The sequence below is a fragment of the Tupaia chinensis genome, unplaced genomic scaffold (assembly GCF_000334495.1).
Source record: "Tupaia chinensis unplaced genomic scaffold, TupChi_1.0 Scaffold143894_1, whole genome shotgun sequence".
Taxonomy (NCBI): Eukaryota; Metazoa; Chordata; class Mammalia; order Scandentia; family Tupaiidae; genus Tupaia; species Tupaia belangeri.
The window spans coordinates 1,001,454-1,015,026 of NW_006203745.1; the positions used below are offsets into that span (position 1 = coordinate 1,001,454).

Here is a 13,573-nt window from a genome sequence, read left to right on the forward strand (position 1 = left end):
GGGACTCAACCTACAGTCAACTATGTGGGATTCCAGAGATGTAACCATTATGCCATGTACTAGTCCCTACATGACTTGTTTTAATGGTCAGAATAAAGTAGAAGTGACAGTATGTATACAACTTCAGAGACTAAGCTATTAAAAGTCACAGTGGAGACCAAGAGATGGCATAATGGCTGTGTCGCTTGACTCCCATATAGTCGACTGCGGTTCGAGTCCCGGACCCGGTAACTTAAACTCATGCCAGGTGCATGTGCGTGCGTGCCCAAGATCCTGATAGGAGAATGGATTGTGGCGTGGCCATCCTCCCTGAAGGGTGATTTCTCACTTTCTGTCATGTGTATACCTTTCCATGTATTGCTTCTAGAAAAAATATTTTAGTGAGAAGTATAAACAATTATAAACTTTTCACTTTGATAGATCTGCAGAAAGCTGTCTTTCTGGTGAGTGCACGCGCCCTATAGCAAAAACCTCTCCAAAAAAAAAAAAAAGAATAAATAAAATAAGTCACTGTGATTTCCGTAGCATTCACACTTTCTCCTGGTTCAACTGCTTTGTAGGAATAAACAAGTCATTTAAGTTCAGATCATATTCAAGGAGAAGGGAATTAGGATCCATCTCTTAAGAGAAGGGGTATGAGAGAGTTTGGGGATACATTTTAAAATGACCACACAGAGTGAGTAATCAAACTAACCTACTCCTATCTGAAGTCATATGACTTTTAAAAAATGAGTAAATGTTAAATTTTAGCAAATTCTTAGATGTTTAAAGGATGGATAAAAATCTTTTACTTGTTGTAAGATTATAATGAAGCCTATTCTAGTTTTATAATAGTATGGAAGAGATCTAGGGCTGGATTCACCTGAGTCAACCTGAATCATCTCTGATGATTTCTGGACACATTTATTTTATAATTTCACTTTTTATCAAAGAATGTTACTGTTGAGTGACTAAGTTTGTATCTTTGATTTATGAGTTACTTTAGAATTCTAAAATTTGGTATTTATTTTTTTTTAAGAATTATTTAATTTTATTTATTCATTCATTTATTTTAATTTGACTAGAGAGAGACACAGAGAGAGAGAGAGAGAGAGAGGAGGCAAGCCACCAGGTCTGGGACCTGAACCGTGGTTGGCCATGTAGGGGTGTCCAGCACCTTAACCTTCACCATCTGCTAGTCCCAAAGTCTGCTATTTATTATGTTTGGCCATCAGTTATAGAGCAGAATTTATGCAGCAAGTAAGTATATTGTTAGTGACCTGTAATATCATATTATTTTTATTTACTTATTTTTTAGGTTTTGCTATAGGGCATGTACATTCGCCATAGAAAGATAGAAAAAGGGAAAGTGAAAAATCATCTTCCAGGGGGGATGGCTATGCTGCAAATTCCTCTCCATATTCCTCTCAAGAGTCATGCCTGGCAGGTGATTTTTAAGCTGCTAGGTCTGGGATTCATACTGTGGTAAGCCATGTGGGAATCCTTTTTACAAAGAATTTTTTGGAACAAAAAATTTGAAATTCATGCATAGTTTTATCATAATGTACATTTTCCTTGAACTATTTTATATATTATAAAAGTACAGATTTTGTGATTTACTTACTTTGTTCCTTCAGTGGACCATCCAGGTTGAAAAATTATTTAATGTCTGAAAAGAAAAATTCTGATGTGGATGATGAGAAAGTTCAGAAAAGTTCAGGTAAATTATTATTTATTTTCTACTGTCTTGGGAATTTTTTTGTTTGTTTGTTTTTACTTTTACAGTTGGACATAATAAAATGTTGGCTCCTAATATATCTATACAAGTATTTTAAAATGTTAAGCTGATAAGGAAATATACTTGAAACAAAATTAGCCATCTTTTGATAATTCCTGAAACTGAGTGATGAGTATTTTGGGTTCATTATACAATTTTCACTATTTAAAAAAAATTTTTTTTGTTAATATTTAATTGCCAGAGGACATGCATATGCTTAAGACGGGGAGAGAACACTCTTCAATGAAGTGTGGTCATTCCACAATCCCTTTGCTTCCATTTCTTTATCCCGTTGGCACTTTCTTGCTTCTTTAACCACTGGGCTATGTGCCAGCCCTATATTTTTTTAGAAGTTTTTGCTCTAGGGCAGGTGCACACACCTGAGAGAAAGAGACAGAGACTGTGAAATGGAAGGAGAGAAATTACCTTCCCCCTCGGGGGGAAGGGCGGGCGGACAGCCATGCAATAATCCCTTTTCCTCCATTCTCCTCTCAGGATTTGGGGTATGCACATACTTGTGCCTGGTGTGAGTTTCAAGCTGCCAGGTCCAAGACTCAAGCCACAGTCTACCACATGGCAGTCCAGAGATGTAACACCATGTCATCTGCTGGTCTCAATAAACAAACTTTTTAAAAAGTGCACCATTCAGGAGCTTGGTTTCTAGGGATCTGGAATTGAATCCAGCAGTATTATTTATTAGCTGTGTTATCACAAATAAAAAATTTCAGTGTTCTTAACTTCAGTTTCCTTATCTGTGATGTAAAATGGTGATATTAATTTCAATCGCATAAATTGATATACGGATGAATACTTGTTCCTTGCTTAATTTATTATTGTGTGAAGTTACTTTCTCTTTTCTAGAGAAGTTGGCCAGTATTATTTATTTGACTTTACTAAAGTTTTGTTTGTATTCCAATGTGTACTTATGTATAGTTTTTATTATTTTTCCATGGGTGCTTGAAAAAGGAAATATTTTGTGTACAGACATGGATTAAAAACCATGTCACCTTATATTGTTGATAATACAAATGGATGTATTTTTAAATATATTTTGAATACTTATGCAATTCTTATCTGTGGAATTTTTAAAAATAATTATTTAATTTTACTTATTATCATTGTTATCATTCTTTGATTTGCTACAGGCAACATGTGCTCACCAGAGATAGATGGGGATGGGGTGATGAAAAAGTAAGTCACCAGGTTTGGGACTCAAACCACGGTCCGCCATGTGAGAGTTTGGTACCCCAACCACCATGCCACCCATTGGCTCATATCTGTGGACTGTTACGGCATACTTACTATGCATTATTTTATCAGCTGGCAATATATCTGAATAAAACTTGCAAAAATTCCTGCCCTACTGGGACCAGCAAGTAGACTGGCCTCCTCCATGGCCTACTTGTGGTTCGAGTCCCAGACCTGGCTGCTTGCTTTTTTTGCTTTCACTCTTTCTTTCTGTCTGTCTCTCTGGTGAGTGCACTTGCCCTATAGCAAATTAAAAAATAATAAGTAAAATTAAATCATTCTTTAAAGAAAAATTCTGCCTTCCTAGAGTGTACCTGTTGGAGGGACAAGATGGTAGACAATATAAAAGGAGCAAAATTTATGATTTATTTGGTGTGGAGAGTAGAATAATAAAGCAAGCAGGAATTATAGGGTGGGAAGTGGAGATTACAGTTTTTAGGTAGATGGTCACAGAAGACCTCACTGAGGAAGTGGTCGATTGAACAAAGATATGAAAGAAGTGCAGCTGCCTGGTAAATAGTGTCTGAGGCTGAGGGAAGATCAATAACTAAGGTTCTGATGTGTTGACTAATCTTGGGGAACATCAAGGAGGCTCTAGGCTAAAGCTGAAGTGGAGAAGAAAGGAATAGAAGATGATGTCATAACGGTAACAGAATGAAAGGTCACATAGGGTGTTAAAGGCTATTGTAAGGACTTTTGACATTTACTAATGGGACATGAGAGCCATTGGAGGGTTTTGACAGGAGAGAACTGACCTGACCAGTATTAATAGAATCTGTGTTTGCTTTATGTGGGAGTGGACTTATGGGACAGGAGTGCACAGAAGTTTAGAAGCAGAGACACTAGTTGGTGAGACATTGAAATAATTCTGATGAGAGTTGATGGTTTGGACCAGGGCAGTAGCAGTAGAAGGTGGAGAGCAGCAGTAGGATTTTTTTTTTAAGTATATTTGAAGGTAGAGTCAGCAGAGTTTCCCGATAGATGGGATGCGTGAGGTATAAGTGGAAAGAGGTATCAGGAATAACTTCAAGGTTTCTGGCCTAAGAACCTGTAAGAATGGCATTATCATTGTCTGATTTGAAGATTATAGGGAAGGAGCAGATTTGTGTGAATAAAAATAGGATCTTAGATTTAAGGTTGATATTAGTCTAATCATTAGAATATCCTTACCTTTAGATCTGTTAAAGGACTGCGAGAGTTGATTTAAAGTGTTCCCACTGCAGTGTTTCTTCTTGTATTTCTTATAGTCTTTGTTATGTTGTTATTAAGTGTTGTTATTAAGCATGTAAACATTCCTGTGGAATATAACTGCTTTGGTCAAATTTATGTTCTTGATCCTGTTAAACGCTTCTTACTTTGTAATATGTTTTGTCTAATATTAATAGGGTGATCTCCATTTTCTTTTGGATGGTTGTTTTTTATATTAACCTTAGAGCACTAAAAGTGGCTTAAAAACAGCATTTGATTTTGACTCACTCTGTTTTTTTTCCTTTGATAAATGTGTTTAACACATTTATGCTTATTGTCAACTGATTATGCTTGTTGCTTCTTTGAAAGCTTGGTAGACAGTCTCACATATGTTAACAGGAACTCAGGATATTTTTTTAAAACACAATGAGCCACCAGTCAAGTAGGAAAAATAATCTTTGGTCATGATCTTTTTTTCCTTTTAACTATCTGCTCCTCTTTTGCTCCATGATAGCTAATGCTTATGAGTAAGAAATTGAAAGCAGTCCTTTCATTTTTTCCTCTGTGGATAACCTGTTTTCTTTTATCTTCATGCTTATTAGGATTCCTTACTCTTTGAAATTCAGGAGTTATTCTGTGCTTGTTGCTTCAAAAAAAAAAAAAAAAAAAGTTTGGAAGTAGTGGCAGCTCCGTGACCTCATGGTTAAGAGAGCCAGATCTCAGGTTGATCACAGTTTGAATCCCAGCTCCAGCAGCTTGAAAAAAAACACTTGTTGCATTTGTTTACCTGTGTGCCCCAAATCCTCACAGTATGGAGAAGTAGAGAAGAGATTGCAACATGGTCATGCCCCATTGGGAGGGTGCTTTTTTCCTCTTTCACTCTCTGTCCCTCTCTGCAAAGTGCACATGCCCTCAAGACTAAAAAAAAAAAGGTTTTTTGAAATTATTTCATGCTTACATAGAAATCTTATATCCCTTCTTCCCAAATCCAGAGATGTTCACATTTTACAACGTTAAGTCCCATCTTCCACTTTGGCTTCTCTACATATATATTTGCACATACTTATTATTATTCATCTTTTTCTAAACTGTTTATAAACAAGTTGCAGACATGACATAAAATTTCCCTAAAATATCCCAAAATATGTTTCAGTAAGACAAGAACATAAACACTCTCCAACCATCCAACTGAGGATTAATGAAGCATTGTAATTCATTCACTGATTACATTCAGATTTTATCCATAGTTCTGTCAGTGTTCCATTTTCCCTTTGGTTCAGGATCCTATCACTGGTCATGGATTGCTACTGCATGGATGTCCCTACAGTTTCCTTAAGAAAACAGTTCATTAGTCACTTCCAAACTTCCTTGATACTGACATTTTTTTTTTTTTTGAGAGGTTTTCACTGTAGCGCATGTGTGCTCGCCAGACAGAGAGAGACATAGAGACAGAAAGCGAGAAATCACCCCCCAGGGGGTATGGTCACGCCACAATTCCTTCTCCTCCATTCTCCTCTCGGGATCTTGGGCACGCACGCACACGTGCCCGGCGTGAGTTCTAAGCCACCGGGTCCGGGATGCGAACCGCAGTCGAATACGTGGGAATCCAGCGACATAGCCATTAAGCTCACTGCTAGTTCCCCTTGGATACTGACATTTTAAAAGAATATGGACTTTTCGGTCTTCAAACCTTCAGCCTGGGTCTTTCTGTTGTTTTTTCATGATCAAATGGGTACCATGCATATTTGACAGGAATGCTATTAGGAAACACCCAGTGTTGACCTATCTCCTACTAATGAAGTTAGTCTTGATCAACTGTTCAAGTTATTCTCTACTGCAAAGACACTGTTTTGTTCTTTTGTAACTGATAAATTACTTTGTGGATTGATAGTATATGCTACTGTTTGAATAACATTATCAACTTCATTCACCAATCTGAATGTCCATTGGGAGCTCTAGTTTGAATCGTGAGCCACTAATGCAAATTATTTTCAGTTTCTCTAATTTCTTTTCTCCATTAATTAGTTGAAAGTCTACTATGAGAAATAGTTACAACCTGTCCATTTATCCATTATTCATTCATTTATTTATATCCATATGGACTATGGGTTCAAATTTTACTCCAGAGGTTTATTTTTTTAAAAATATCAATATATATTTTTACTAGTAATAAACACACAGGATCTTTTGCTAATCCTGAAATCCACCCTCTAGAGCTGGTGATCTCTGGTGCCAAGGTTGTCCTCTTCCTTGCCTTTTCTGTTACCAACTTGACTGTACTCCTGACGCTGGACTTGGGCCTTCCATAGGCTTATTATAATCTTTTAATGTTATTTATTCACATGCTCAAATTGTGCTACATTGGGTCAGGGCTCTTCTTTTAACTGATCTCTGTGCTCTTGTTATGTATCTCTCATTCTTCAAATACTGCCTTTTTTTTTTTTTTTGAGCGCTTTTTGCTATAGGATGCATGCACTTGCTGGAAAGACAGAGAGAGACACAGAGACAGAAAGCGAGATATCACCCCCCGAGGGGATGGCCACACCGCAATCCCTTCTCCTCCATTCTCCTCTCGGGATCTTGGTCACGCATGCACACATGCCGGGCGTGAGTTTAAGCCACTGGGTCTGGGCCTCGAACCGCGGTCAACTCCATGGGAGTCCAGTGGCATAGCCATTACGCTAACTGCTGGTCTCCAAATATTGCTTTTCTGGGGCCATAAGATATTTCAGGCTACTTCTGACAGAACTCTAGAATCAGTTATTTTTTCCTAAAGAACCTGGCTCTCTTTATTGGAGGATGGCATTTAGAAACCAGATCTAGAGCCAGCTGGTAGCATGGTAGTTATGGTGGCTGGATTGCATGTGGCTGACTATTTGGTTCAAGTCTTGGATATGGAGACTTGAGAAACATATGTGGCATGTGTATGTGCTTGCCCAAAATCCCAAGAAGAGAATGGGGGAGTAAGGATTGTGGCATGGCTATCCCCCCTTGGGAGGGTGCTTTTTAATCTACCTCCACCATGCCCTGTAGCAAAATTAAAGAGGAAAAAAAGAAACACAGATCTTTTGGATTGTCAGAAAGGTCATGACACGTTTTTGCATACAAAAATATAGATAAAATACAACGTGACTTTTTCAACAAGCCAATAGGTACATAGTGTGCTTCTTGTGACTGGGGTATCATTGCTTCAAGCTCTTTCAGAAGACAGAATGGAAATAGATACACACACACGTACATGCATATGTATAGCATATATAACACAGGCAGCTATATCTGTTTCTGTAGTTATATTTAGAAACAGTGAGTTTGGCAACTAGCACGTGGTATAGTGATTAAGGTGCCGGACTCCATGTGGCTGACGACAGTTTTGAGTCCTGGACCAAGTGCCTTGAAACTCAGGCCAGGCACACGTGTGTGTGCCCCCAAAATCTCGAGAGGAGAATGGAGGGGACTGGATTGTGGCATGGCCATCCCTCTAGGGGGATGATTTCACACTTTCTGTCTCTCTAGTAAGGTCACGTGCCCTATAATAATAAATCTGTCTCTCAAAAAAAAAAAAAAAAGAAAAAGAAAAAAAATTCTCATCAACACTCCCAGTTCCTGTTTAGTACAGACTTCCTCTCCTATTTTTATAAACTACTAATCACATAATGAGAAACTTCAACAACATCATCCGCTGCCTTCGAAGCACATTGCTTTAGGAAAATTTTCAACAGAATCCAGATTTATTCTGTTGGAGACTGCATGAGAAATTGGATTTTTTTTTTGCAATAGATTTATACACTGTACAATTAACCTGTTTATATTGTACAATTCAATTGTGTGCAGTAATCACCACAATTAATTTTAGAGCATTTTCATCACCACAAAAAAGAAACTTCATATTCTTTATCAGCTAGCTTCTGGTTCCTTCTCTACAGGCCTAGGCAACCACTTATCTATTTTTGACCTCTATGGACTGGCCAGTTATGGACAGTATGGACAAGGAAATTTGATTTTTGTCATCCTGAAATTTCTTCCACATCAGCAATTTTATAAAGTATCTAATTCAGTCATTTAAAAAAAATTTATTTATTTATTTTACATTCACTCACTGAACATTACAGCATACAAAATGCAATTTCCCATCCAGAATACACTGTATAGTAGCTTAATCACACATGTTATCATCAACAAATAATTTTCAATTTCTTGTTTCTTTTATATGTGTGTGTGTGTGTGTGTGTGTGTGTGTGTGTGTGTGTATTTTTTTTTCCTCCCCATTTCTCACCCTCTGCCATATTCCACCCTCCTTCCACTGTCTCTGGTATCTGCAGTTGCTTTCCATTCCTTTTAAATTTTTTTCCACATTTTATTGATTCACAAAATTTCTTAATCTAACTATTTTCAATAGGAAATTCAACTGATATATACATATCTATGAACACACATTTGGTTTTAGCCATGAAACTCTGAGAGTAGAATGAATATACTATAAAGTAGCACCTAGTTGAGGCTGTATAGCTTACTGTGGTGATTAAGTAAGTATTTTTAATATATTTTTTAATTTCAAGAAAGGCAGTTTTAGCTTTAATAAATCAAAATAAAAAAATGTTAAGAGAATTTGCTTAAGACTTAAAGCCAGGAATCAGTTTAGGATTCTGTTCAAATAGAAGGTACATGGACTTGTCCACAACTCAAGACAGAAATCCTTAACTCTGGAGATCAAAGCATAGAAGATCAGTAATGTCTTAGTCAAAAGCCATAAAATTCTTTATCTATCTTCTGTTGTGTTCTAATCTTTCCATTTAAATACTGGAAGATAACATTCAGTTCCAGACTTGTCCCTACCATTAAGCTAGCTATTTTCTTAGTTGTTTTTGAACTCTTATTTCTGTGTGTCTGACTTTAGTTTTCCCAAAATAGCAATCCCTTGAGAACTTCTTGGAGAACTGGTCTGGTGTTGGTAAATTCTTTAAGGTTTTGTTTATCTGAGAATGTTCTTGTCTTCTCTTCCCATATTGAAGGATAATCTTGCCAGGTATAGTATTCTTGGTTGAGATTGTTTTTTATTTAATACTTTACCATTCTTTCCTTGCTCTCATTGTTTCTGATGAGAGGTCTGCTGTTAGCCTAATGGGATGTCCTTTGTAGGTAATTTGACATTTCTCTCTTGTAAGTCTTAGTATCTTGTCTCTGTCTGTGGTTTCGGTCAATCTGCTTATTATGTGTCTTTAAGAAGCTCTTCTTGGGTTGATTCTATTTGGGATCCTTTGTATTTCTTGGGACTAGATATTTGAATGCCTCTCTAGGTTTAAAAAGTTTTCTTCCAGGATTTCATGGAATAAATTATCAATGCCCTTATTAGTTTCTTCACCTTCAGGGATACTGATTTTCCAGATGTTTGGACGTTTAATGGTACCTAGTATTTCTCGTATACTATTCTCATTTTTGGAGTCTATTTTTTAAGTCTTAGTGGTAAATTTTTCTAGTCTAGTGATTCTGTTTTCTACATCTGAGATTAAATTTTCTGTATGATCTAGTCTGTTTTTAATACTTTCGAGGGAGGTTTTGAGTTCCTGTATTGTAGCCTTTATCTCTAATAGTTTCCTTTGATTCTTTTTTTATGGTGTGTATTTCCTCTTTCAGATAGTGCAAGAACTTCCTCACCTCCTGGAACTTGTCAGATCTTTTTTCCTGCCTCTTCTGGAGTCATTGTTTCTCTTCTCTTGCATCTCTGTTAGCTTTGTCACTATGAATATTCTAAATTCTTTATCAGACATTTTCACAAGTTCTATTGTATTGTCTGTGGATGAAGAGGAGTTATTCTTTTCCCTTGGGGGAGAGGTATTTTCTTGATTTCTCATATTTCTTGTGCCCCTGCAGTGATTTCTAGTCATCTGATGGGTTGTTTCTTCCTAAATTCTAGAAGCTCAGTCTGAGCATTCAGAAGCGTGCAGGAGGAGGTGATCTGCAATCTCTTTGCTGTTCCCTTTTTCTCCCTTTGTGTGGCAGATTCAGTGGGAATTGAGGAAGGAATATGTTGATGTTAATAGTATTCACATGTTTGACTACGGTTCACTTAGACCTGTCTAGATACTCAGTGTATGAAGGCTGAGCAGCAAAGTGATGAAGTAAAAGAGAAAGGATAAGAATACAGAGAAAGAGGGAAAAGAGAGAGAGAGAGAACCAAGAGGGGGAAAAATTATTTCCTAAATGAGAAGGGGGAAAGGGAATTGTCAGCAAGATGAAGGAGGATCTGAGAGCCATGAAAATAACTTTACCTTAAAAAATTAAAGAAAAAAATTTAAAAATGAAAAGACTGAGGCAGGGAAAAGAGTCCGGGGGCTCTACCACTTGAGCATGGGATCTGGAGTATGAATTCTCAGCAGAAAATCTTCATTTCTCTTATTCCTTGAAAGCACTAGTTCTCAGCCCCTATGGAGGAGTCAGTCTTCTGAAGGCCTGCCTTTTTTGCCTCTCCATTTGAGAATAGGATCTGGAGAGTGAATTTTTAGCAGAAAATCTTCATTTCTCTTATTCCCTGAAAACAGTAGTTCTCTGTTCCTGTGGAGGAGTCCTCCAGTCATTCTTAATAATTTTTTTTGCTTTTTGCTTTCATGGACTCATTTGACAAAATGATGAAAGCTTTTGCCACTTTTCAGTTTAAAGTGTATCCTCAGCTCAAATTTTATTTAAAATATTAGGTTATTAGGAAAGTCATGATGTATTTTTCTATGTTTTTCTATGCAGAAATGTGTCATGACTTTCAGTGACCCAATACTTATTGCTGAAGTTGACCAAGTAACATGTTAAAGTTGACGTGGAATTAGTAGCCATTGCTCAAAATAATTATTTTTGAATTTTCAGACAGCTCAAGAGTAAAAAGATCAATAATGACCCCAGAGAACAAAATGCATCATAAATTAGGTAAGATTCTTTTTCTCTTTTAATATATCCACTGAGGAAAATGCTATTATTAAATCTCTGTTTGTAAATTCAACAAGTCTTTCAAGTGGAGGAAATAGTATTTGCATTAATTATAGATAAAATTATATATTGAATTGTCATAAATTTCACAGTAAATCATTGCAAGTCACTGAGTTATTGTCCATTCATAAATCCCATAGCCCTCTCACTCTTTGCACCATAATGAGGAGCATGATCTCACCCAATCTAAGAAGTTAGGGTGGAGAATTCTGTCACAAGAAACATAACTGCTAGGTAGATGGCGTCATTGACAGGCTTTTGTCCCACTTTTATCTGGTTTATTATTTTCTCTTTAGATAGTTATTGTAATTTACAATTTACTTGTATCATTATATATCCTTGTGAGGTACAGAGTGGTCTTTAAAAGCATGTATACAGTGTGTAATAAACAAATCAGTATATAAACATATTCACCACCTTCAGAGTTTAACATTATATTATGTTGTAAACATTTGAAACCTGCTCCAATGGTTATTCTGCAGGTTTGTACTGTATTGTTTATGATGCTTACTGTGAGAAACAGTCTGAAGAAAAACGTATTGATTAAAAATAAGGCAGTAAGCTATCTCATAAATTAATAAAAATAATCATTTTTTAATGAAAAATTGTTTTATTTATTACTATTATTACTTGTAAATTTGACCAGACAAAGAGAGAAACAGGGAAAGTGAGAAAGGAAGCCTCCAAATCTGGGACTTACAGTATAGTTAACCATATGGGAGTCCAGCACCGCAACCACCACGTCATCTACTGGCCCCACAAAGATAGTATTAATATGCAAGTGAAAGAAGAATTTGTAATTTCCAGGTAGAGGACTCTGAGAGATAAGAGTTTATAATCTGAAAAAAATCAGTGAATATTAATCATTGTTCTAGCTAGAGATAGGTAAAATTGTGTCAGTACATAATAGTAGCTCATTAGAAAGAGATATAAATAGAACACTTTTATTCACACACTGTTTTTATAAGACCATAGTACTATACTTACCGTAAGGAAATAAGTTTGAAAAAGCAAAAACAAAACAAAATTGGAAAGAGATGTTTAAAAGTGAACATGTGGAGGAACAAGCAGTTGGCATAATGGATATGCCACTGGCCTCCCATGTAGTTGACCGCGGTTTGAGTCTTGGACCTGGTGGCTTATACTTAAACTGGGCACATGTGCGTGAGTGCCCAAGATCCCGAGAGGAGAATAGAGGAGAAGGGATTGCAGCGTGGCCATCCTCCTGGGGGGGGTGATTTCTCGCTTTCTGTCTCTATCTTTCTGGAGAGCACACATGCCCTGTAGCAAAAACCTCTCCCCCCCCCCAAAAAAAAAAGTGAAGATATGGGAAAGCCAGTCATTTGGTGATTTATAGACTTTACAAAGTTCTTGATATGAGCCTTCTTTAAATTCATTTTAAGAAAGATTGGATTTTTCCTTTATTATTTTGTTTTATTTAATTAGTAATGGTAATAATAAATATATATTAACACTTTTGGAGACAACTATCTATCAGATAATTGGTGAATTTTTATTGAAACCTGCTTGTGTTTAACACAGTTGAATGTGCATTTTTAGACTTCTAGTTGGGAAATTTAGTTCCAACATTCAATGTTTTTATCAATATGTGTGAATTTACCCTTTTTTTCTAGTTCTTTTGTGTTCCTTTACTTCTGTTTGTCTCCCTTTAGTTTTCCTGGTGTAGTTGTCCCTTAAATATTTCCTGAAGAGCCGGTTTCTTTTTGATGAATTTGTTCAGCATCTGTTTACCTGGGAATGATTTTATTTCTCCTTCCCATTTGAACGATAATCTTTCTGGGTATAGTACTCTTGGCTGAAATTGCTTTTCTTTCAGAATTTAAATATGTCTTCTCATTCTTTCCTTGCCTGCATTGTTTCAGTTGAGAGATCCGGTGTTAGTCTAATGGAGCAACCTTTGTGTTTCTCTCTTGCCATTTTTAGGATTTTTTGTCTTTGGGGACCAGCAGGTAGTATAGTGGTTATTTCACTTGGATCCCACATGTCATGGTTTGAGTCCTTGGGAGCGGGGTGGGGAGGAGAGAAATAGAGAAAGACTTACAGGCAGAAGAGAACAAAGAAAAAATGATGACATTGCTTATTTGTGTAGCATTGGAAGAATAAAGTAATATCTATAGCCTACTGTATTACAATTCAATAATCTTAGACTCAGCCAAGATATTTTTCTTTCTGACAAGTGCATTTATTTTGCAGATCATGTAAGCTTGAGTTTATTTATTTTTTATTTATTTATTTATTTTTTTGGAGAGATTTTCACTGTAGGGCGCGTGCGCTCGCCAGACAGACAGAGAGAGACATAAAGACAGAAAGCGAGAAATCACCCCCCCAGGGGCGATTGTCACGCCGCAATCCCTTCTCCTCCATTCTCCTCTCCAGATCTTGGGCACG

General features: G+C 36.7%; 1 protein-coding gene across 1 annotated transcript in view; it reads left to right on the forward strand.

Annotated features, from left to right (window-relative positions):
* The window catches only part of CENPC (centromere protein C), a gene marked incomplete in the record, with an annotated part of 81,744 nt that overhangs the window by 49,993 nt on the left and 18,178 nt on the right, over positions 1-13,573 (forward strand). Inside the window, 2 exon segments of the mRNA XM_014582879.1 lie at positions 1,617-1,699; positions 11,045-11,104. Coding sequence (XP_014438365.1) covers positions 1,617-1,699; positions 11,045-11,104 — 143 coding nt within the window.